At 40.6% G+C, this 24,142-nt stretch overlaps 1 protein-coding gene and 1 pseudogene across 1 annotated transcript; one reads left to right on the top strand and one right to left on the bottom strand.

The window, feature by feature from the left end:
• Positions 1-262: 262 nt before the first annotated feature.
• On the bottom strand, positions 263-8,323 carry LOC139457062 (low-density lipoprotein receptor-related protein 5-like; annotated as a pseudogene).
• Positions 8,324-10,881: 2,558 nt separating this feature from the next.
• On the top strand, positions 10,882-21,015 carry LOC139457073 (multiple epidermal growth factor-like domains protein 10). Its single transcript, XM_071238518.1, has 6 exons — positions 10,882-11,097; positions 13,739-13,802; positions 14,342-14,449; positions 17,091-18,512; positions 20,430-20,532; positions 20,772-21,015. The coding sequence occupies exons 1-6, from the start codon at positions 10,882-10,884 to the stop codon at positions 21,013-21,015; spliced, it is 2,157 nt and encodes a 718-aa protein (XP_071094619.1).
• Positions 21,016-24,142: the final 3,127 nt, after the last annotated feature.

Below are 24,142 nucleotides of genomic sequence, written 5' to 3' on the forward strand. Positions count from 1 at the left end.
CACATGTCCGGACAATTATATAGCTGCTATAGAAGTAGTTACATTAACATTATTTCAACTATCTATCTTATTTAGTCCCCTTATTATTACCACTGCCTGTCTTTTCGCGAACACCTGGTGTCATCATTGATTTTCAGTCATCAACTCATATATTTATCAGCGCAATTTTGCCTTTTACGCCCAACAGAATCTATTTCGGCGGTTAATCGAGACTGGTTATTCTCTGGTGATGACGCTCTATATTGACATAACCCATGATTGGTCACATGATCTCACCCTTTTTGTCAATTGTCAGCCCGTTCGGCCATCCAAGGCCTGTAATGACGATCTTTTTAATGTTTGTACCGTCATAATCAGCTGATGCTATATAGGGGTAAAGCCCCACGTCAGTCCAGTACATCTTCCTGAAAAGAAGTTTTATAACCTTGTAAAAATTGTGTTTTCAAAGATTTTCATAACTGATCCTGGTGCTATTTCGTAATGGGATACTCCCCTGTTGGTCCAAGTAATTGTGGTTAATTGATTTATGTGTGGAAATGATCTTTGTTCTTGCACACTCTATGCACTGTAAGAATACAAACATAGATCAAATGGTTAACGTCAATAATGCACACCTGTTTTCCTCGTGCAGAACAATGGCTCTGGGTTGGTCAAGCCCATTGTTTATGACAGTCACACAATTGGTCCCATTTATGTTGAGGGCAGCAATGACCTTATTTCCCTGGTCTGTGTAAAATATCTTCCTGGCGATAGAATCAACAGCTATTCCATATAAATCAGCACCTATAACAAGATGTAAATGCAAGTCATTGCCCTATGTAGACGTGAAATATGCCGAATATATTGAATGTGTGACTTCTCTGTTTTGTAAACACTAGACATACAAATATTGCATATTTCATACGGCGCCTACCGGTTTAGATGTCTAGTGGCTTGTGTTGGTGGTCAAAGCACAATCTGATATAATAGATGACCGTGTGGTCGTAATTACCTTAACTTGGTATTCATGACTTCTTCATGGGGTCCCCGGGCATGAGAGACACGCTATTTAATATCTTGAGGCGATCGTGAATACTAGATATAATTCTACCTCAGATTTTACACACAATTATAATTTAATCGATTGGACATAGTGGATGTCCTGCAAAAGACCATACACATGTATATGCGATGATGCAGCGAATGATAAAATATAACGTCATCAGTAAGAAGTTGTTTGGTCAAGTTTACAACGTTCAAGGCCTCAGTAAAGCTTCCAAAATGTTTTATGGTTAAAAGAGGACATTTCGGAAATGTGACGCATCAGTGTCAAGAATGATGTCCGATGCAATTCCCTATTTTGACTTTACCATTTGTTTCCGTGTTTTTTATTTTAGGTAAACAATTGACATTTCTTTGTTTAATGGTGATTCATAAACACATGCTCATGATAAGGTCGGAAACGGACAATCGACTCTGGCAGGGATATCTTATGAATATGGAAAGTGTTTAAGTTTTACAGGGCGGTATATCAGTATAAACAATAAGATTTCGTTTGTTCCTCACGCATACATTGTGTTACGATCACATACTTGCATTGAAGGACATGATGAGTTCCTCGGTGTCCTCTTTCATGTCTTTTGCTTTGATCTTCTCAGGAGCAACATCCGTCCAATACAGTTTCTGCTCCACGGGGTCGTAGTCAATAGATACAGGAACCGTGCCTGCAGCTACAGGGGCTACTGATGACTGGTGGACTGACAGATAACTTGTAAATTCCCCATGGTTTACTGAATAGTATAGTTAATGTTGGGTTGTCCACTGTAACGGACAATATATATATTAAATATTTCATAACTATCTACTAAAGGTATGGTGATATAATCACTGAATTCATAGTTTGACAATTTCATATATCAAAGGATTATTATACCGTTTACATATGTCCAAATTGTTTTCTTTTACACCTCGGTGAGAATAGGGCACCCAACACTATCGCTTGTTTAAGTGGCAAGTAGGGCAGATGGTCAGGCTCATTGACCGGCTTGATTGCGTGTCACAACGCCCCAACGGCGTGCTATGCTGTTCATAATATCAACCACTGGTTTGTCTGTCCATACTCCATTATTTATGGCCTCGGTTACAATGGTGAGGTGAGATGAAATGGGGTGTCACGTCGAGTTCAAGGTGAGGTTATACTGGTTATACTGGAATAAGTGCTGGTTATACAGACAGTTATTATCAATAATGTAAAAAGACATACAACTGAACATCCTCGTCCTGGACCAGTTATTTTAACGAGAGTTTTGAATAGGTCCTGCACTGGCCCTTAACCAGGACAGGGTCACGGCGCCACACGTATTGAAAATTGACTGCATAAATATGAAAAATGGATAAAAATTAATATAGTTCCATATCATCTCATTGTATATACTTCTATGTTATTTAGAAATTCCCTAAGGGGGTACGGGTGGTCCAGTCGTCTAGAGCCGCGATTCTCTGTGCAGAGTTGCGTCCCTTTGGCACGCCAGAAACCTACGATTGTGGGTTCGAATCCGGGTTTGACCCGATTATGTTTCTAAGTTTGTCAGCACCATACCCGTGCTCGTGGGTTTCACCGAACTGGTAAACGTCTGAGACTTGCATCACTTCGGGCTTTCCTTCCAGATTAAGCTGACACACCGTGATATAACTGCAATACTGTTAAAAGCGGCGTTAAACCAAACTCAGTTTGTAGATTTTAATTAAGGGTCACTGGTAACGTTATCATGTACTGTAACCATAATATTCCTTTTAGCTGAAATGATGTTCAATACATTTTAGATCTATCGTCAGAGTGTTAATTGTGCTTTACACGACACACAGCAATTTTCAGCAAAATAGAACATTGAACATGTGAGCATAGGCGTTTTCCTGCTGTTGTAGTCAAACAGTGGCCAAAGCAATGTAACCTGGAAAGAAATTGCCTTGTCTCGCCATCTGCCTAGCTTTCATCACATCACTTGAACCGCCTCCGTGGTCTAGTGGTTGAGCGTCCGCCCGGAGAGCGGAAGGTCCGGGGTTCGATCCCCGGCCGCGGCCGCGGCATACCAAAAAGACGTTAAAAGATGGTACACTTAGTGGCATAAGCCCAAGCTCTCCCTGTCAGCATCCCCCCTCTCACTGAATCTGATACTCTTTAGTCATGATCTTATCAGTTGTTCCCCTGCTCCAGTGAAGCAGGCACGGTCAAGCTGGTCCAAGTTTGTTTGCTTTAGGGCACTGATGGCATGGGCCAGCTTGACACTCAAGGATTGAAACATAACACTCCAAGACAAAACAGTGAAACTACAGTGACTAAATCAACTCTTTGAAAAACGTTTTGAAGGTAATAATTATAATAAAGTGTCTATGTGTCTGACATCCCTTGACCAATATCTAAATCATGTTAAATGTGGTAAGCATTTATATATATTGGGTTTAAACCCAATTAGGCAATTCATTAGCCATTACTAATGATGGTAGTTTAGGGTTAGGCTCATACTCATAGGTATGTCAGTAGACTAACCCTTAGTCTATATAATTTTGATAAAAAACAATAACACCAATAAATTGAAAAAGAGCCACACTGAGATGAGAGATTCAGCTTTTAGAAAATTTTACACTTGCTTCATATTTTAGGGCTATAGCATTTCAGTAAGGGGAAGGCAGAAAGGAAACTAAAAAGCTTGAGATTCTGTGAGACTCAGAATAGACTAGTGTTTTAATAGTATTCTGTTCAACTTGCTCTTTCAGTGAAAAATTGAAAAATAGATTTATACTGGAGCAAATTTACAATATGTTCGCCACTACAAATAATGTTCAAAACTGTTTGACTGCCATGAACACACAATGCCATTTAGAAAGTGTTCAAATGTAACAAATATTATATTTGGGATAACACTGGTAGTCAACTGGTAGTCTAGATCACATACTTTGTGTACCCCTCTGAAAAGTGTAAATTGGCAGGGCTCCCATGGCCAGTTGTCGGACTTTCATTTTTGTTTAAGCCTCGGTGGCTGAATGGGTTAGATCGCTGACTTTGTGTGCTGGCGATTAGGTGCCTCACTCTGGCAGTGTGGGTTCGAATCCTGGACGGGACTCAACCCGAAAAAGTACGAGAATCTGTTTTAGCTTTCGGCCATGGGAGCAGTGTCAATTTACACTTGACAGAGGGGTACACAAAGTTCGTGATCTTGACTACCAGTTGTCGGACTTTCATTTTTGTGGAAGCCTCGGTGGCTGAGTGGGTTAGATCGCTGACTTTGTGTGCTGGCGATTGGTGCCTCACTCTGGCAGTGTGGGTTTGAATCCCAGAGAAACTGTACTTTGCAAAGAAAGTGTTATCCCAAATATAACATTTGTTATGTTTGACTGCCATTTCAGATTATTAAAAGGATATATTATGTGCCTCAATAACCTCCTCAAAATCTAACGTAGCAATGTAAAATGGTTCCTCAAACCTTTTTGAGAATAATATGATTGGTAAAATTTAAAACTTTATAAATAGTGGGTTTAATAAGTGGCGAACATATTGCAAAGTTGTACCCGTGCCAATATACACTTGTCAGAGTGGTACACGAAACTTGTGAGTACCATTTGTCAAACTTCCATTTTTGTCCCAGATTGGACTCAACTCCAAAAATTCCTAGGGTTTGCACTTTACAGAGAGAGTTTTATCCCAAATAGGACATTTGTTACTTTGTACTTATTTATGTTTTAAATACTCTTTGCCATCAAAGTAAGAAGAAATAGGGGTTACTATTGTATTTACATGAAAGGAAAACCAAGATGAAACTATTCCTGTATAGTTTGTTTTAACTGAACTTCTCGCATCTACATGAATGTCACCAGAAGACCATGTGCACCATGTAGTACTGGACAGTAACATGATGTCCACTGCACCTGCAGGTTTATGAACATGCTTATAGCTCTTGAAAGATATTTCTTATTATGTCAAATGTTGAATCCAGTTAGTAAATACTGTTTCTGCTTCATGTAAAAAACCCACTTGATTTGTTAATTATGAACATTTGTTTTAATTATTCATCAATGTCTACTGTACTTTTGATATTTTCGTACACAACTGACTAGATAAATGTTTCATGGCAAAAGAGTTATACTTTGTAATATGTCTTAAATTTAAATGGGTTGTCTACAAGTTGACCAATATCTTTTTTTTTAATCTGCAGAACATTTAAATGTTTCGAAAGTAGTTTAAAATAACCAAATATCAATATTCTAAAAGAAGACAATTATTTTCTGGACTCACATACATGACGTCTGCTACAGAATAGCTTGTGGTCATTAATCAGTTGTGACACCCCGGGGAAGCTGGCAAGAGGACCCCTGTTGATAGCGGGAATTTTGGGGGGACTGGAATGCAGTTAGCTGTCCACACTTTGAGGATTTCAGAGACCCTTATTCCACTAAGTGGGTACTTGTTGTTACTCTGTCTGGCGCCCGGCATTAAGGGGCTAAAACAAGGACTGGTCGATTCGGAGTCAGTTTACTGTGTCTGCAGGGGGTATTCATGTTAAACTGCAGCATGGTATCTCAGTGTGCTAGCACTCTAAATTGGCATCAGTCCGGACTAGTACAATCAGCCACACACATACACACACACACACACACACACACACACACACACACACACACACACACACACACACGTGCATGCACGTCGCAATATAAATGCAATAACCTTCCGGAAGTGTTCAATTTTACAGCCATCGGGACACCACTGTAACCATTGTCAAATACGACCGAAAGACATAAAGAGTTCTGCGTGAAGTCTGCTATATGATAATGTACTTGTTGTCTGTAATCCTCTCGTGTATGCACGTCGTTTACTGCATATTATTGCGTACGAGAGCATGTGGGATTTGGCATTTACCTCATTTCTCATGCGGCTCCGTGAAATAGTTTCTCAAGTTTCTGTCAAACATTTGCTCAACTTATTGTGCTTTCCCTGGTTATTCGTGCGAATTTAGAACATCGTATTTAATTTAATTTCGACACATAATGCTACTGCTTACTTTGGTCAGGGTTGAATTTATGGCAAATTTAAAGTATCATGAAAAATAGTAATGGATTTGTTTTACATCATTATGTAGCCAGTATGATGTACAATACAATGGCCGAGAAAAAATGTGAAAGCGTAAAGTTAGCAGTGTTGCCCTTAATTAAAAGTACCTATTTTGAGGTCTGTACTAGTAACAACAAAAACTAATCTTAAGAACGCGATCGTGGTTTAACCACCAGCCGGGTACATAATATACGCGATCTTTTCAATATTTGTGGGAGACCAGTGCTGAAAGGATGCATGAGCATGGCTAGTGAGGGTAAATGACGTGGAATGACAAATGAATGTTACACTTCGACAGCCGCAGCAAAGACTAGCGACCCAGAACTGCTTTCTCAAAGGGGATTCCCCGTGACCTCGCGCTAGTTTGAAACAATTCTCAAAATAGTCGGGATGTGCTCCCATGTGCTTTAAAATTGCGAGCCCCTGTTATCACCTACCAATACATCTGTTAAACAAAGTCTTTAACAATGTTCAAAAGAGCATATTATAATTTGGTAAACTTTAATTTTACTTTGCTAATTTCTGTGGGGGTCATATTGTACAAGCTGTATGAGGAAGTAATGATCTGTATGTGGTTTACTGTGTAATCTTGCAGGCCATGACATTAGGCCACTTATCGCGAGTATAAAAGTGTTAGCGCCTTTATTCATCCTGTTGAGAAAACTGAAATGCATGTCAAAGTATTCATTTACTAGCGAGCCGCCTCCAGGGTCTTGTGGTAGAGCGTCCTCCAAGGTCTTGTGGTAGAGCGTCCGCCTGGAAAGCTGAAGGTCAGGAGTTCGATCACCGGCCGTGTCATACCAAAAGACGTTAAAAGATGGTACGCTCGGCTTTAAGGGGCTAAAACAAGGACTGGTCGGCTCGGAGTCCGTATACTGTGTCTGAGTGGGTTATTGATGTTAAACTGCGGCATGGTATCTCAGTGGGCTAGTACAAGCACACACACACACACATACACACACACACACACACACACACACACTATATATATATATATATATATATATATGTGTGCAAGTGCAATGATCTTGGACGCGACGTTAAACCCTATTTCACCTCACCTCATTTGCTAGTGCTAAACGTTGTCTAACGTCATATTATATCTTTACCACGTCGGCCTTTTAAAATCGAGACTTTTCCTGGATAACCAGTGACTTAGTACAAAACAATCAGTCTCCATCATCTGCCGAAACAGCTTGATCATCATGAAACATGAGCTAAAATGGAGGCCTTCGGTGCATCTTGATACTGTTTTATGGCAGTGTATTTTATTGTTGAACAATAATTGTAGTTGTGTTACATTTTTTTCTGTTGAGATTTGGTAGACGCTAATTGCATTGTTTGGACAGTGATAAGTCGTCGGGAATGTAGTACTATTTAACGTAAGTAGTCGTTAGAAAGTTACCATATTTAGATGCTAGTGTGGTGTGTAAACTTCCAGTTCGGTATACCGCCGACGGTGATAGTGTGTTGAAGAAACATGTGGAATGTTCTAGTACCACTGGTGAGGGCACTGTTTAGAAGTTTCCAGTAGCTAGGTGGACTGTTTATGTAGTGGTATAAGAGCATTTTACGCATCTCTCACACAATTCATCACAGCAAGACCGCTTTTCGTGTAAGGATCACTCATCATCCCTGATTCCCTGCCTACACCAACTCGTAAGCTTGACCACCGTCGCCGCTGGGTGAATATGCTATTGTCACTGATTGTTGCTATCACCAGTGTATTTTTGTATTTGATACTGACCACTACCATTATATTATTTATAGCTTTTGAATATTGTACAACGACTCTGTTGTGTACTGCCATTGTAATTGCTGTGCTGTAATTTATGTTGATTTGTAAACGTTGTTTTGTAATACAATAATTTGTTAATTGTATACATTTCGTTGGATGTTTGAGGGTTGACACTAAGTTCTTTTACACACAGTATTCTGGGTTAACTTTTTGTTTCAATATGGGAATCGACACGCGACAATACGTATTAACCCAAATCACAGAACCTGATAGCTGTCCAAGTCATCGGCTCTTACAGCAAACATGAGGTACTCGGGATCTCTACTGACCCAGAATGTCCACAGGGTTAGTCGTATAATTGCAAACAAACATATTCGGTATTTATAGTCTGATACATAGTTGAAAATGGGTAGCGTACAGTTGATATATAACTTACCTTTCGCGTATACCTGGATAAGAAGACAGATATATCCACACACACGAGAATATCTCCCAACCATTTTGCCCTGCAGTATGAAAGTGTGCTTTGGTTGATGCACATCCTTGTTCAGTATATATAAACCATCTGGGACGTCATCCCATTGTTCTATACGGGGTTTACTCATTGTAGCAGCTATCTGGACTCCATCAGGGTGAAAGTTGACATACGGAAATATGAAAAGGTGCAGCCGAGAATTATAGATTAAATAATCCATTCGTTGAACAAAGGATGTTTTACATGTATACATATCAAGTGTGTTGTGGCGTAATCAACAGAGCTTTGGTACCTGTTAGGAATTGCCCAATAAATTCGTTTCAACCCGTTTGCTAAATAAGATGCACACTAACAAATTGTAGTTATGATGTCCATGAAATCATGACAATATTATTTTGACACTTTAATTCAAACACTTGTACACCATGACAACAACAGTTTATGTCTCTATAGCAAAGTGTAAATGTGGCGCGATATTGCAATGAACAGCGACTCCCTTTTTAATTTGGACAGTTACATATCTTAGAAAAAGTTAAATACTTGTACTTTTGATCTCTGAACGTCATTGGTGGTTGGGGACTGTCATAGTGTTATTGATTTGTACATTTTCCCCTATGCACAAGTACATGAGACATCACGTATTTGATGGTACCAGATAGCATTGGTATAGATCTGACCAGTAACAAAACCAAGTTATACTGATGTAGCTCTTACCCTCTGTGTGGACAGATTACTCGGACAAAATACAACAAAACAGACCCACGAGAATTTATCGTTGGCACAATACGAGTAAATACCGGTCCACCTTCTCCTTTCGTACCCTGAACCTCCTATGTATGATTAGTACACTACACCACGATGGCGATATTAACAGTAAGTTCCTCGCAATGACAAAATAGCGAACATGAATTAATGTAAGGTATTTGTGAGGTCGCGTGATTCTCTTTCTTTACGTAAATGCACAAGTATCCTGAAATATTTGAAATAGTTAATAAGCAGGCGGATACGTACACGGTATATTCTAACTCTCAGCCACAATATAGTAATAACTAAATAAGTGGAGCAAGAATGAACACAGTTTTAATTGGCTAGCGCTTTTAACTCGTAGGCGATAACTAAATAACGGACATAAAATGTTATGACGTCACGTAATTATATGTTACAACTTCTATGGCCTGATGAGACTCGTACGAGTTGAAAGCGCTAGCCAATTATATATATATATATATATATATATATATATATATATATTGATTCCTTCATTCTACTGGGGTGATAGGAGTAGCGTTAAGCCTGAGGACGACTGTGTTGCGTGTGTGTTGCTACGGTCCTAGAGTACTTCCCTGTTTAAAAAGGTTTAAATAATCTGACCTTACCAACCGTAGTGTATAATATCCCGCTACTGAGCAATTGAACGAATTTCCCGTTTCATAAAAAATATCCCTCATGTATCTTATTTGAAAGATTTTCGAAAGAAGGAAGTAATTCTGCATATAGCTTTCGTCCGTCTTTCTTAGAACATAGTGCAAGGCCTAAGTCGTTTGTTTATGATCACATGCATGGAAAGAGTCACTTATTTTGCATATGTCTGGACATATAACAGACAACTCATCACCTTCCTCAGCCAAAGGAAGTTTCTCTTATTCTGACCCACTGCTCTGTCCGGGGGTGAGCATGGAGTTGAGAAACACTCTAAATATACAGACACCTGCTGGTCGAACTTGTTTGGCCAAGTTATCGACAGTTGTTGTGAGCCGGTAACATTAGTTAGAGTCTGTTTTCTGTCTGAACAAGGGATGTTAAGAAATCTATTTCACATTGATTCACAATAAATAGTACTTAACTCTATTTAAGGTATTTTTTAGTTAAAACATTAACAGTATAAATTTATTAAATTAGTTTTTCATTTTCTATGGATGAAATATGTCCGCTCGTCCGCTCTACATCATTCATTTTTGCAATAGGACATGTGTAATCGTTATTTAGTATGTGTTCGTCTGTTTATCAAATAAGTAGGATTTTGTTTAAACAGAGAATAATGAATTACAAGTCTATAGCGACTTAGCGCACTTTCGTGTTTATATACTGAGTCAAATTAAAAACTTCACATTTTAAAAAGTAACCCCCTATATGATATATCAGAGAATGTAATTTTTAATCATTAATGTCCAAAGAAGGATTTTAATTAACGGTGGTAACCATGATTTGTTCCAAGCACCTACGGTATTCGGTAATAACATCAACAGTTTAAATCATAAGCCCCAAGCACGAGAATCTGAGGGCACACAAGTTCAGTAGCATGTATGGCCACCATGTGCGTAGACAACTGCCACAAAACGCCTCCGCATGGACCTTGTGATGCTTGCGAACACGTGATTGGGAAGACGACGCCATTGTTGCTGCAAAATGGTGCCAAGATCTTGCAAATTCTGTGGTTGTTTCTGGAGAGTGCATGGTAGAATCTCCTGTGGGGAGACCTTGACGGCCAGTCCATGACGCTGACTCCCGCATTCTGAAGATATTCCTTGTCAAAATTGCTGTGTCGGGTCTGGCATTGTCGTGTTGGAAGATCAAACCGGGTCCATGTGCTGCCATAAAAGGCAGAAGTTCTGGTGCCAGTACCTGGTCGCGGTAAGCAGCAGCATTGAGTTTGCCACGGATGACAAGAAGCCTGGAACGTGCATTGCCACAGAAAGCACCCCACACCATGACACTTCCGCCTCGAAATCTGTCAACTTCTTGTACACAATACTGGGCGTAACGTTCATGACGGCGCCTCCACACCCTCGTAAGTCCATCGTAAGTGTCGTTGACGTTGACGTTGACGTCTGTGTAATTGAGTCAGAATCGGCCCGCAGTATGGCCGTCGTGTTTGAAGGTGAGCAGTTCTCAGACGGTTTAGAACAGTTTGCGCACAGTCTACCTCTGAACAGTTCATTTCTGGTTGATGTAGCCGTCAAAAACCGGTTACGGAGGTGACGTTAGACAATCTGACGATCCTCTGCATGTGACGTCAACCGTGGTCGACCTGGCCGAGGGCGATCAGCGGTGGTACCCGTTTGCTGGAAACGCTTCTGTAAATCATAAACAGTCCGTCGACTACAACCCATCGTCCTTGCGACTTCAGCTACGGAAGTTCCCGTCTGCAACATGCCGATGGCACGTTCACGTTGCACATTTGAAAGGCGTGGCATGACAAATGGCCGTAAAGACTTTTGTTTTCTTTTGTTTTTCTTTTTTTATGACTGCTAACAAGTATGGCTGAAAATACGTGCGGTATTATGGCCACGTGACCAGTTGCACGTGAAAAACCACTTTTGCCACTATAGTGCTGTGCACATGATTTTGATCGATTCACCTGCACAAAAACGGGTGTTATCTGAAGACAATACGTGGCCATTACTGTTTAAATACACAATAGGGGCCCACAATGATAACTGGTCAAAATGTTTAAATTTTAGGATTGTGAAGTTTTTAATTTGGTTCAGTATATCTGGATCACGTGATTTAAACTTGAACGTCACCCCCAAATTGCATGTACTTCGCTGAAACATAGATTATATTCCGCATTATCTGAACTGTTACATTAAATTTTACTTATTTAATTTGGATTTTTTTTAAATAACTAAAAAAAATTAGTTTAAGCAGGTCAAACTCGCAAGCTACTCGGGAGTGGAGGTTCGGTCATATGACGCATATGACTCTCGCAATAGTCAATTTTGTTTGAGGGACATTTAGGCAAAACTTCACAATGGCGGCTCTAGTTTGATACACATCGTTATATTTCTTCCCATTTAATTATGCCTTCATCACCCTTGTCTCCTTCCTATCCTGACTGAGAGCAATCCGGGTACTGACCCGTCAAGTGATTACACACGCCTCCCGCCATGGGGGCAGAGTTACATACATACCATACCGTGTGGGCCAGGAGGAACACATGCTGAAACGAGTAAATCAATTATTTACTGGGGGATATTCCAGCATTATACTGTAAATGCTCTAATCTGGGCCAGGCGAAACAGTTAATAATAGCACAAGAACAATCCACTCCAAACGTTGGGTTCGATGACACACAATCAGTCTTGTCATACTTTGTAAAAGAATCGACTATAAGGTACCTTCAGTATCACTGCTCTGGACACAGTTGATGTGGAGTGCACATGGTTTAGATCAATTAAGACTTTGGGAGACATGCTGAAATGTTGAAACATTACATATTCCATCATTAACAGAAATAAAGAGCTGTGGGTGGGGGCAATGGTGGTATAATAAGTCAAGTCTGTGATGGCATTCCTGTTTGGGTGGGAGTGCTTAGCACATAGTGACAAACCTAAGGTGTATGAGTGAGTGAGCGACTGAATGTTGTTAACGCTGAGGTCAGCAATTTTCCAGCTGGAATAAATGAATGAATGAATTTTCTTTATTTCCTCCGATAGTTTTGGAGAGTGACATATATTTGTAACCACGTTCATAAATGCGGCAAACCCCTTTCCATAAACATAAGAAATTTCCGAGAGTCAAAGAGTCCAACACATGTTTACAAAAAAAATGTATATATATGCATTCGTGACATTTGCTCTTTCATAAAATGCATGTGGTATGTTACAATTGATAACAGATGATTGCAACAGTTGAAGTATGTGTTCACTTGCCCATCCGTGTCATCGTGACAATATACGGTAGTGTTTTTGTGATTACTTGAAAGCAATTTATCTACTTTTTTATGGTATGTTTAAAATGTGTTTATATACATACATGCTTTAGAAGCAGTAACATGGTTGTATCATGTATAAATAATTGGTTAACACAGACAATTAATATAATAGCATAGGTTAACCCATATTTCTTCCGTGTTGGTGATTTCTGTTTCTGTGATAAATCTATTTCGCATTCTGTACAGGGAAACATTTGAAATCACAAACAACGCATGGTGATTCTTTCTCTGTTGCTTACATTACACTCAGGACGCTGTATATGCAGAAAACATGAAGGTTGGTGCTGTACATTATGCTTCTTAAGATATGGTTTCTTCTTACGTTTGATTACTTGATTGTGAAGTATTGCTTCCTTCTTGCATTATGTTCGCGGTTGGGTAGCCTAGTGGTTAAAGCGTTCGATCGTCACCCCGAAGACCCGGGGAAGCCCATTCCTGGTGTCCCCCGCCGGGATATTGCTGGTATGTTGCTAAGAACGGCGTAAAACCATACTCACTCACTTAATGCATTATGATTTAAAGCTGGCAATGAATACACTGTCCGCAGTCAGAGTATGCGACATGAACAGCTTTGAACAACCTCAGTCTGTTATTTCCAGTATATTACATCATTATGTTTAGTTGATGCTGGTGATTTATTATCGTGACTTGTCACGTCCTTCAATCTGTGCAGTGAGATGAGCCATTATCATCTGAAATCATCATGTAAAATAAACTGCCTTTCAGGTGTGGGTTGTGCTCTTCGTGTCTGCATGCATGATGGTGGAAGCCGAAACCGGTCTTGCTAAAGGTACATCACTCTGCATGTCATTGTGTCCAAAAATACATCTATAGTCTCCGGGATCTATTGTCCTGTAGAAACTGCATAAAGCAAAGTCATAACAGTAACGTTAAAGTAATACAGGTGAGGTGAAATGTGGTTTAACGTCGCGTCCAAGACTATTGCACTTAAATTGCGACGTGCATGTGCGTGTGTGTGTGTGTTTGTGTGGCTGCTTGTACTAGTCCGGACTAATGCCGATTTATAGTGCTAGCTCACTGAGATACCATGCCGCAGTTTAACATGAATACCCCCTGCAGACCCGAGCCGACCAGTCCTTGTTTTATCCCTTAATGCCAAGCTCCAGGCAGGGTAACAACAAGTAAAGTACCCTCTTTGAATGTCTTTTGGTATGACGCGGCCGGGGATCGAACCCCGGAGTCTCCGGGCGGACGCTCTACCTCAAGACCACGGAGGCGGTCTAAAGTAATACAGAAGCTGACTGTCTTCTTTATGATTTCAACATAAATATAACTTTCACACGATTTTGTTTGGTTAATATCTTTCAGACAATTCAAAATGCCAGGATGCATCAGCTCGGTGTAAAGGCGTCAACTGTGACAGCCCTGGTGTGGCAAATGCGTGCCCGGTGACGTGTGCACGCTGCAACCCCACAGGTTTAATGTTTTCTTCTATCTGATGTAGTGGAGCCATGTGACTGTACATCGAACCTGAACTAAACTGATAGGGCAAAAGAAAGTATACCGAGATTTCTCTTGTAACTGAAACATGAAAGAACTTTTGCTTAATTTGATTATGTCTATTTAACAATCAGTCATTCCTGCAACGCTTTGTCTGGGTACATTGGTGTAAACCTAAATTGCTCCAATGAAGACTGGGGGTAAGAAATATATTTGCAACCACATGACCAGTACCATGTTTAAAATATAAATGTGTGCCGATGAAAGCAAATATATTGATTTTCTAAGATATGATGTCTGAGATATCCATCAGCAGTTGTGTATTTAACGAATGTAACTTTTTATTATATACTGAAGTGTGAAAGACTGAGTTTTCCAAAGTTGAGAAAAGTTTTATTTTTATTGCAGTGAACATAACACTTGATATTTCACTGTAGTGAACATAACACTTTGACGGAGCCATTGGCATACGAGAGTTACCTCCCCCTAAATTGTCTCCTTTTGCCGTAAGTGACGAGCCCGTATACAAACTTCTGACGTTCTTTTTGACGTTAGGTCCACATTGAAGGCAAAATACAGACGGTCGTTTATGGAGTTTATGTCACTTCTTGCCGTTTGTTATTCCCTCGAAAATGTTTCCTTATAACTTTAAATTTCTCATTTAACCCTTAAATCGAAACTGTTCGTTTTGCAAAGCGACATTTTTATTACTTGACTAGCGTGTATTCTTTCGCTTCCAACAGCGGTGTCCTAGTTTTCAAGAATATTTTTTGTTAAAGTTGATAATGCATATAATCATTTTTAAATATTTATTATCAAGAATTTTCGTGACCCTAAATATTTTTTGACACTTTTGTTTATATCTTTTAAAGATTTTGCAAATACGAAACTACTTTTTAAGTCGCAAAAACAAAGGGTGATGAACCGTCCCTGTGTGTCAGGTAGGGAGAATTTGCTTTTCAAGGTTTTACATTTGTGATGAAAGAATCAATTTTCTACACAACACAAAAAGTATATAATAAATAGGATATTCCATGAGTGAAATATCCAGTTTCTCACATCTCGTGACGGGAGAAAAGGAGATATTTTCACTCGTGGCGTATAGAATATTTAGATGTGTTAAATCATATCATATTTTACAAAATATAAACATGTAATATTTTTTGAGTGCAGACTAATCGCCAGAATAATATACTATCGGTAACTTAAGATACGTTTACTTGAAAATTAGAATATAATAAAATCAACTGGGGTATATAATCTTTTGCTCATCAGTTTATTTTCATTTAAAGTCTTTATATGCATTTTGATGGAGTATTACGGAAAACTACGGATTATTTTTAATTCATTTACATATGCATTTATTTGACCGGCTGATTCTATTTGTGACTGCACTGATACGTGGTTGATGTTACATGCAATTACTGTTTGATTTCGATTATGATAATTGACATTCAGCAAGACAGTATAAGTATAAAAATGAGGAAGGTAACATTCCTGCACTTCTTTGTATTTGCGGCAGTATCCACATTTCATGTAAATATCTGTCGAGTTCATTATTGTGTCCCACTGGTTTCCATTCCGATATTCTTCACGATAATGATCGTGGATGTGTTGGCCACACACCAGTACTTATAGGTTTCTCCGAAGTGGTATACTTCTACGACTTGGGTTCTATTTGGATCTCTTCGACAGACATGATGACGTCATAAAGCTTAACGGAACGTCGTTCATTCAAAATTGACTCTTTTCCTGCGATTAATAAAACATCTGTTTTACTCCTAATGATTAACGTATTTCATGTGTCAGTGGATTTTGCTGGAACTTAAATTTAGCTCTTTAAATTCCGTAGAATTCTTTGCATCACACTGTTAGATTGGATATATTTTGTTTGTTGACTTTCAAAACAGCAAATTATGACAACACAGTGTTGAAGGAGCACCTATTCTCAATACATCACATTTCGTTTCAATTCACACCTATCATTTTCAAAAGTAACTAAGTGCTTTGAAGTCCTGTGTTCGATTCCCGACATGGGTACAATGTGCGAAGCCCATTTCTGGTGTCTCCCGCCATGATATTGCTGGATTATTGCTAAAAGCGTCGTAAAACCATACTCACTCATTCACTTGTGTGACCCCTACACACCATTTCATAATATACTCACATCATCAGCCATCAATACCATTAAATGTGTGGGAAAACCTTGCTTGATACTTTGTTTACGTAAAGTGAAAACAACAGTTAATTCAACGTTCGAGTTTTCTTTAACCTAGATTGACAACCATGAAATTGCAAAACTCAAAAGCTTTTATCAAATTTATTTCATCACTGTTTACTGTTTACTTTTTTAATCACCAACTATACTTCATTCCGATTGATATAATTTATATGCTAACAATCCCAGATGAAATATTCTGTAAGTATGAACTAGTTCGGAGGCTGGTTTTTGCAGCCCAAATCGTTTATAAACGTTCGGACGGGGGTTAACACAACTGCACTTGACAAACTCTTACTCAAATACAATAACATCGTGTATAAACTCCAACAATATGATCAATGAACTTTAGATTTAGTTGGCTTAATGCCACGAAAATAACGTTCTTCTATTTTGTAGACTGTCCACCTGGTATGTACTGGAATGGCACCACTTGTGCGCAATGCTTGGACGGGCTGCATGCTGAAAACAAGGGAAGTTGTCCATGTACCATAACAGGCAGATGGGGATCAAAGTGTGAACATCAGTGCAACAGAGTGTGTTTGGGTGGTACATGTCACCCACTGTCTGGAGAATGTGACAACTGTAAACGGGACAAGTATAACAAGTTCTGTGATGACACATGTGATGCCAACTGTAATAACTGTACAGATACATCCTCAAACTGTCACCGAACAACTGGAACCTGTCTGTGTGGATGTAGACCAGGCCTCAGAGGAGGTACATGTGAACTACGCTGCCCTGACAACTGTAGATTCAAGACATGTAATTCCTCTGGAATCTGTGTTCAAGGTTGTAAGGAAGGATACTTCGGACCAAAATGTGATGAAAACTGTGGAGAATGTGACGATCAATCTTGTTCAAGAATAGGTACATGTTTGAAAGGTTGCAACAGTGGATGGCGCGGTTTGAAATGCAACACCCCCTGCAGTTACAACTGTGAACATTTAAATTGTCATGAGAACGGAACATGCATGGCGTGCATGGGTGGGTTTCATGGCGACCAATGCAACAAAAACTGTTCTGCTGGATGTGCCACAAGACAGTGTAACAGAGATAGCAATGTAAAGTGCCTTAATACAACTTGTAGTCAGACCTCTGGGGAATGTGACTATGGTTGTGTATCGGGCTGGTTTGGAGACACGTGTAGTGACACATGTCCGGACAACTGTTCTGCTGGTACATGCAACAGAGATGGTGGATCGTGTCTATCCTGTAGGGAAGGATTCAGAGGGACACACTGTAACATGTCATGTCCTCCACATTGTGTTGAATGTCAGCAGAATGCCAGTCACTGCACATCATGTGAACCTGGTTATTTTGGAAACACGTGTGAGAAAGAGTGCGACGGTTGCCTGAATGGAACATGTAATATCACAGATGGGTTCTGCATAGCCGGTTGTAAAACAAGCTTGTATGGACGAGAATGTCGGTTCGATTGCAGCAGAAATTGTTTGAGGCAAAATGATGTCTCATCGTGTTTTCAAAGTAACGGAACCTGTGTTTACGGTTGTAACACTGGATGGTACAATGCAGTGTGTGATATTCCATGTCCACCAGGATGTAGTGGGACTACGTGTGATGTCTTCACTGGCAGATGTTCAAATGGTTGCACAGACGCACTGTATGGTCCACACTGTAATCAGTCATGTCGCTGTCGGATGTCCCGATGTAACGCGGCGGGCTTATGTACGCGGTGTCAGAATGGCTACTATGGCCAGAGCTGTTCTTCAACATGTCCATCGAGATGTGATACCTGTGAGCAGTACACCGGCGACTGTGTTACTTGTGTGGAAGGCTGGCACGGTCACCTGTGCAATGGTAAGAAGCGTGATGTGCTGATATTAGAGTCAAGTCTTAGTTGTTCAAGCTACTGATCGATCATTTCTGAAAAGGTTTAAAATTTACATTCAGGATATTGTCCCGTTTAATTTAAGTCATCGACAATTAGGCCCAGATGGACCCATATTGTCATCTCTGCGTCTGTAATTTGTCATTTAAGCTAAAGGACCTGTCACACACTACCGATGTACCTAGCCGGGACTAAACAACGGCGAGAAAACCGGCGGAGCTCCGTCGAGAAAGCACTTGAAAAATCAAAATTGAGAGTAGCAATACCGATGTAGTACCGGCGTTCCCGTTGTGATACCGTTGTTCTACAGTTGTCCTACCGATGTAAGGATGTACAGAATACCACGTTTCTGTCACCTTAGTGTTATCGATGAGCCGCCGATGTTATACCGCTGCCCACCGTTGACCGGAGCTATAGTGGAGTAATACCGTTGTGCTGCGGATGCACTACCGATGTGCTACTATGTGTACATCGGAAGGACAACGGTGTGACGGTGGAGCTCCGGTATCACATCGGCGGCGCATCGGTACTACTTCGGTGGTATTCGGTAGTACTACGGTATCACATCGGTACCAGTACGGTACACATTGAGGCCACCGGAGAGCCGGTTCTTAGCGATGTGATATCGTTGCGCTGCCGTACTAGTACCTATCCACGAAAATCGACAAATTTGTGCTCTGGTATAGCTCCGGCGACCCAAATTGGCTAGGTGTGACAGGCCCTTAAGCCAGTGAATCAGGCTCACCCTCGCATCAGACATATAAGGACATGTCAGCAGTATGTCCTTATAGTACTGAAGTGATGCGGGTCTTAGACGTTTTCCACAGTGGTGAAACCCATGAGCATCCGAAACCTACAAAACATTAGTAGAGTGAACCGTTATTCGAATCCACGTTCATAGGTTTGCGACTCCTTAGATAACTTCTCCCATTCCCTCTTCAACCTCAACACTCACCCTCACCATCACCCTAAACCCATCTCCCACCCTCACCCTCACCTTCACCCTCAACCCATCTACCACCCTCACCATCACCCTAAACCCATCTCCCACCCTCACCCTCAACCCATCTCCCACCCTCACCCTCACCCCATCTCTCACCCTCGCCCTCAACACTAATCCTCACCATCACCCTCAACCCATCTCCCACCCTCACCCCATCTCTCACCCTCGCCCTCAACACTAATCCTCACCATCACCCTCAACCCATCTCCCACCCTCACCCCATCTCTCACCCTCGCCCTCAACACTAATCCTCACCATCACCCTCAACCCATCTCCCACCCTCACCCTCACCCTCACCCCATCTCTCAAGCTCGCCCTCAACACTAATCCTTACTCTCACCCTCAACCCATCTCCCATCCTCAACCTCACCCCATCTCTCAAGCTCGCCCTCAACACTAATCCTCACCCTCACCCTCGCCGTCGCTTCGTCCTCACTTTCACCTTCACCCTCAACCCCACCCTCAACTTCAACCCCACTCTCACCTTCACCCTCAACCCCACCCTCACCTCAACCAGACTCTCACCCTCAACTTCACCCTCGACCGCATCCGCATCCGCATCTGCAACCTCACCCTCATCCTCACCCTCACCCGCTTCATCGCCCTCACCCTCACCCGCATCCTCTCCCCTAACCCTCACCCGCATCCTCACCCTCATCCTCATTCTCACCTTCACCCTCATCCCCACTCCAACCCATACTCCCCCCTCCAGCTTCAATCCTATATCGACACATTGAACTAAGTCTCTTCTGTTCATAATTTTATTTTAACAGAGCTGAATGATATTGTCATATTCCGAAACATGTTGATCTATATATTAACAGTGGGTGAATTATGTACCCTTACTAGTTTGTTTAGCAAGATGAATGTTCCACTTTTGCAGTGTCATACGTGCAGTCACTTCGTCATCGGGTCCGTGTTTTGTCGACATGCATTGGAGTTTTCCTCTTTGGTGTTGGAATTGTAGTGGCCTTCATTATCATCAGGTAATACATCCTTTGTTCTTATATACAAGAATGTCCAGCAGTGCATGAAGAATAAGTAACGTAAGTATCTGCAGGTATAGACTTAGAATGCATTGAAATGTAAGCTAAAATAAATATTAATGTTTCAACATGGTCAATATCACATCTTGTGTCTTCCTTTATTGACAGTAGATCATAGTTTTCATTAACAAATACTTGATCGTGACTTGAATAGCTAATTAATGAATTTGATGTTCCAGAAAAAAGTGCACTGGATCTCTCAGGGGCATTTATCTCTCCCCTGTCCGAACTGACCATCTTGTTTCGGATGACATTTCACTCCAAGAGTTCAGCGAGAACGGTGAAAGTGGACAATATCACTATGAAACTATTCCAGACGATTCCCAGGGAGGATATGAGGCGCTTACACCTTCAACTTCAGGTACTTCCAGGTACACAGCTCTGCCGCCGTCGCTTGATAATGTCCGGGTGACAGGGGTCTAATTATTCTATCGGTTTCATACTTTGAGTTGTGTGTTGAGTTTCTATTTGACGTTCCGTCTTTTGCCTACCACACATTGAAACCGGCGTTGACTACAGTAAACACATAGGGCAGATGTTTAACATACTCTGTTACCTGTTCTATCAAGTCGGAGAAATTCAATCATAGCCTTATGAGAGCGGAGAGCGGAAGGTCCGGGGTTCGATCACCTCCCGCGTCATACCAAAAGACGTTAAAAGATGGTACTTGTTGTTCGGCTCGGCTCGGCGCTCGGCTTTAATAGGTTAAAACAAGGACTGGTGTTCTGTGGCTGAGTGGGTTAATCATGTTAAACTGCGGCATGGTATCTCATTGTGTTAACACAATAAACCGGCATCAGTCCGGACTTGTACAAGCAGCCATACTCACAGACCTGTATGCACGTCGCTATATAAGTGCAATAATCTTGGACGCCACATTAAATCCCATTTCACCTCACCACCTTCAGTTCTCACCACGAATGTATTGGACCACGAGCCTCTATATATCTATACATTGCTTATAAGGTGCAGAACTTTGCTTCAATCTCCCCATATATGTGTAAGGTATAACGCTGGCCAGTCGAGCTGTATGTGCTGATCCCCTAAACTCTGTACAGTTGCAAGTTAAGCGGTAGTTTAGCTTATCGCCATAGGTTCTTCTGAGCCTGACCTTGGAGATCATAAACCAGAAACAATGAGTTCTCATTTCACCAGCAGTAACAAATCCATTTTATTTGTTTTAATTTAGTAACAACATATAGTTGTAGTTTACATTAACATACTGTTTGTGTTTATGAAACTGCTTTTAATTCAATAAAATCAATTTTCAATACATTGTTTCTTGTTTCAATTAACAGCATGCATGCAACAGAAATTTGTTTTCAGTTGTCTTTGTGCGTCTTAAATGCAGATACAGAAGTTGATATGGTTAACCATCAACATACAAGGAAGGCATACTATATCATATATCAATAACGTGTATGTATGTATTCACAGTTAACACCACTTAGGTGGAACTGTCATTCTTTTTTTTCTCTTAGCCCATTCCTACGTTGTGTATGATACGTGGGCTACGAGTAAATGCAGATAATAAACCCCTCTGGAAATAAGCCTTTTAATTTGAAAGTTAAGTTCATTTTCAAATCGCTTCTTCGATTTATGGACCAAAAGCGTATGTGTACATCACTTACATACGTTTTCCTCCCTTAACTGCTGTATCATTTTTTGGTCGTTTATATGGCGCTTACTCGTTTCGTCAAAGAACCGAGTTCCATTCCCACTAGGTACAATGGATGACATCCATTTCTCGTTGCCCCGCAGTGATATTGTTGGAATATTGCTGAAGGTGACGTAAAAGTCAATGACTCACTTACTCGACTATATGCAGCATAACCATTGCATGTATCAATGCTAAGGTGAAAAGACAACTTTTAAGCACAAAAGTCTTCTCACGACATATTCTCTAAGTATTGTTATTGTCAGTCTTGAATCACCAACCTACTAACCCACTAAACTGCCGGGCAAACTAAAGAATACACCCGTGTTTGATCGTGGCGAAAAATTAAGCAAACCAGAAATGGTTATTGGATGTTGATAAATTTGATCCGGGTGTCATAGTTGTGTTTTGGAACTTAGTTTGCAATGTTTAGGTGACTCAAGTAACGCTTTGATAACGTTTGTAATTGTTTGGGTCAAATACAAAAATATTCAGTTGACATCGAAAGGTTTTGACATGCATACATTGCGTTAACGCAAAGAGTTAGATGTCTAAATACTACCGAATCATCATGTGAATAAATTTGATATTACAGGTTGAATACTATTACAGTTATATTACTGTGTGTTAACGTAATATGACAGCGTTTACTGCTTCTGGAGCAGCCTATGGCAAAGAATACTTTACTTGCACAAGATCATAACTTATTAGGTGGGGCAAAACTAGGATTCGAACCCTCGATCAGCATATCCTCGTACAGCTAAGGGATGCAAATCGACATAGCGAATTGTGACGTCTTTTGTTATGCCACATGAACATGACCTGTCATGACTTCTACACGATACAGTTTTAGTCATCACTGATCAATTGGGTGATCATTGAAAGAGGACAAAAGATGTATCAAATAGACACTAAGATAAATTCATAGATTGCTGTAGACTGTCACAGTTAGCCTAGACACGGATTGAGTCAATGCTATGATAGTTTGGATGTGCATTTCTTCGTTTTGTTCACTAGGATGAGTCGCAGCGAGGATATTCGTGAACGAACATGCAGTCAAACCCTGAATTCAAGACGAAAGGGTCTCAATTAACAGAAAGAACGCTTCTGTATGCATTCATACTTCGGAATTGTCAGGGGTTCCCACAGGAATGTGGAAGTAGTCCGTCAGTGTTTACGTCATTTCAAGAACACGGTCAATTTCGCAGTCATGTGGAAAAGCCGTATATCATGTAAACTTCAAATTTATAAATTATAATATTGATATGACCAGGTGTTCGCGAAATGGAGAACCTATCCTGCTCCACTTTAAAAAACACGGGAACATCAAAATAGAAATCATATTTGTCACTGATGAGTCAAATTTGCATAATGTTCTACATACATCTGCCGTAAAACCTTTTGAAAGCTGTATTTGGGACTTGAATGTTGTAAATCTGATCAAACAAGGCTGGAGCTGCTGTAAATTTGCACGACATAAAGGCAAAGTTGACTATTGGAACGTTGAAGTCATGCCTCTTTCATACAGTCTTGTGGATAGTTTTTGTCACTCTATATCTTTATGCAAAGTTCTAAGTAAAAACAGAATATTGTACATGAACTGCCAGGAACGAGCTCTTTGCAAAATGTTACAAATTCACATATCTTCTCAAATATCTCATCCGTGCGTGTGCGTGTGCGCGTGTGCGTGTGCGTGTGCATGTGCGTGTGCGTGTGCGTGTGCGTGTGCGTGTGTGTCTGTTTGTACTACTCCGGACTAATGTGTTGTGTATATTCTAGCCCACTGAGATACCGTGCGGCAGTTTCACATAGACACAACACTCAAGCACAGTATACAGACTCCAAGCCGACCAGTAGTTGCTCCAGTCAGGGTCACAACGAGTACCATCTTCT

The sequence above is a fragment of the Haliotis cracherodii genome, unplaced genomic scaffold, assembly GCF_022045235.1.
Source record: "Haliotis cracherodii isolate W230 unplaced genomic scaffold, xgHalCrac1.p SCAF_1, whole genome shotgun sequence".
Classification (NCBI taxonomy): Eukaryota; Metazoa; Mollusca; class Gastropoda; order Lepetellida; family Haliotidae; genus Haliotis; species Haliotis cracherodii.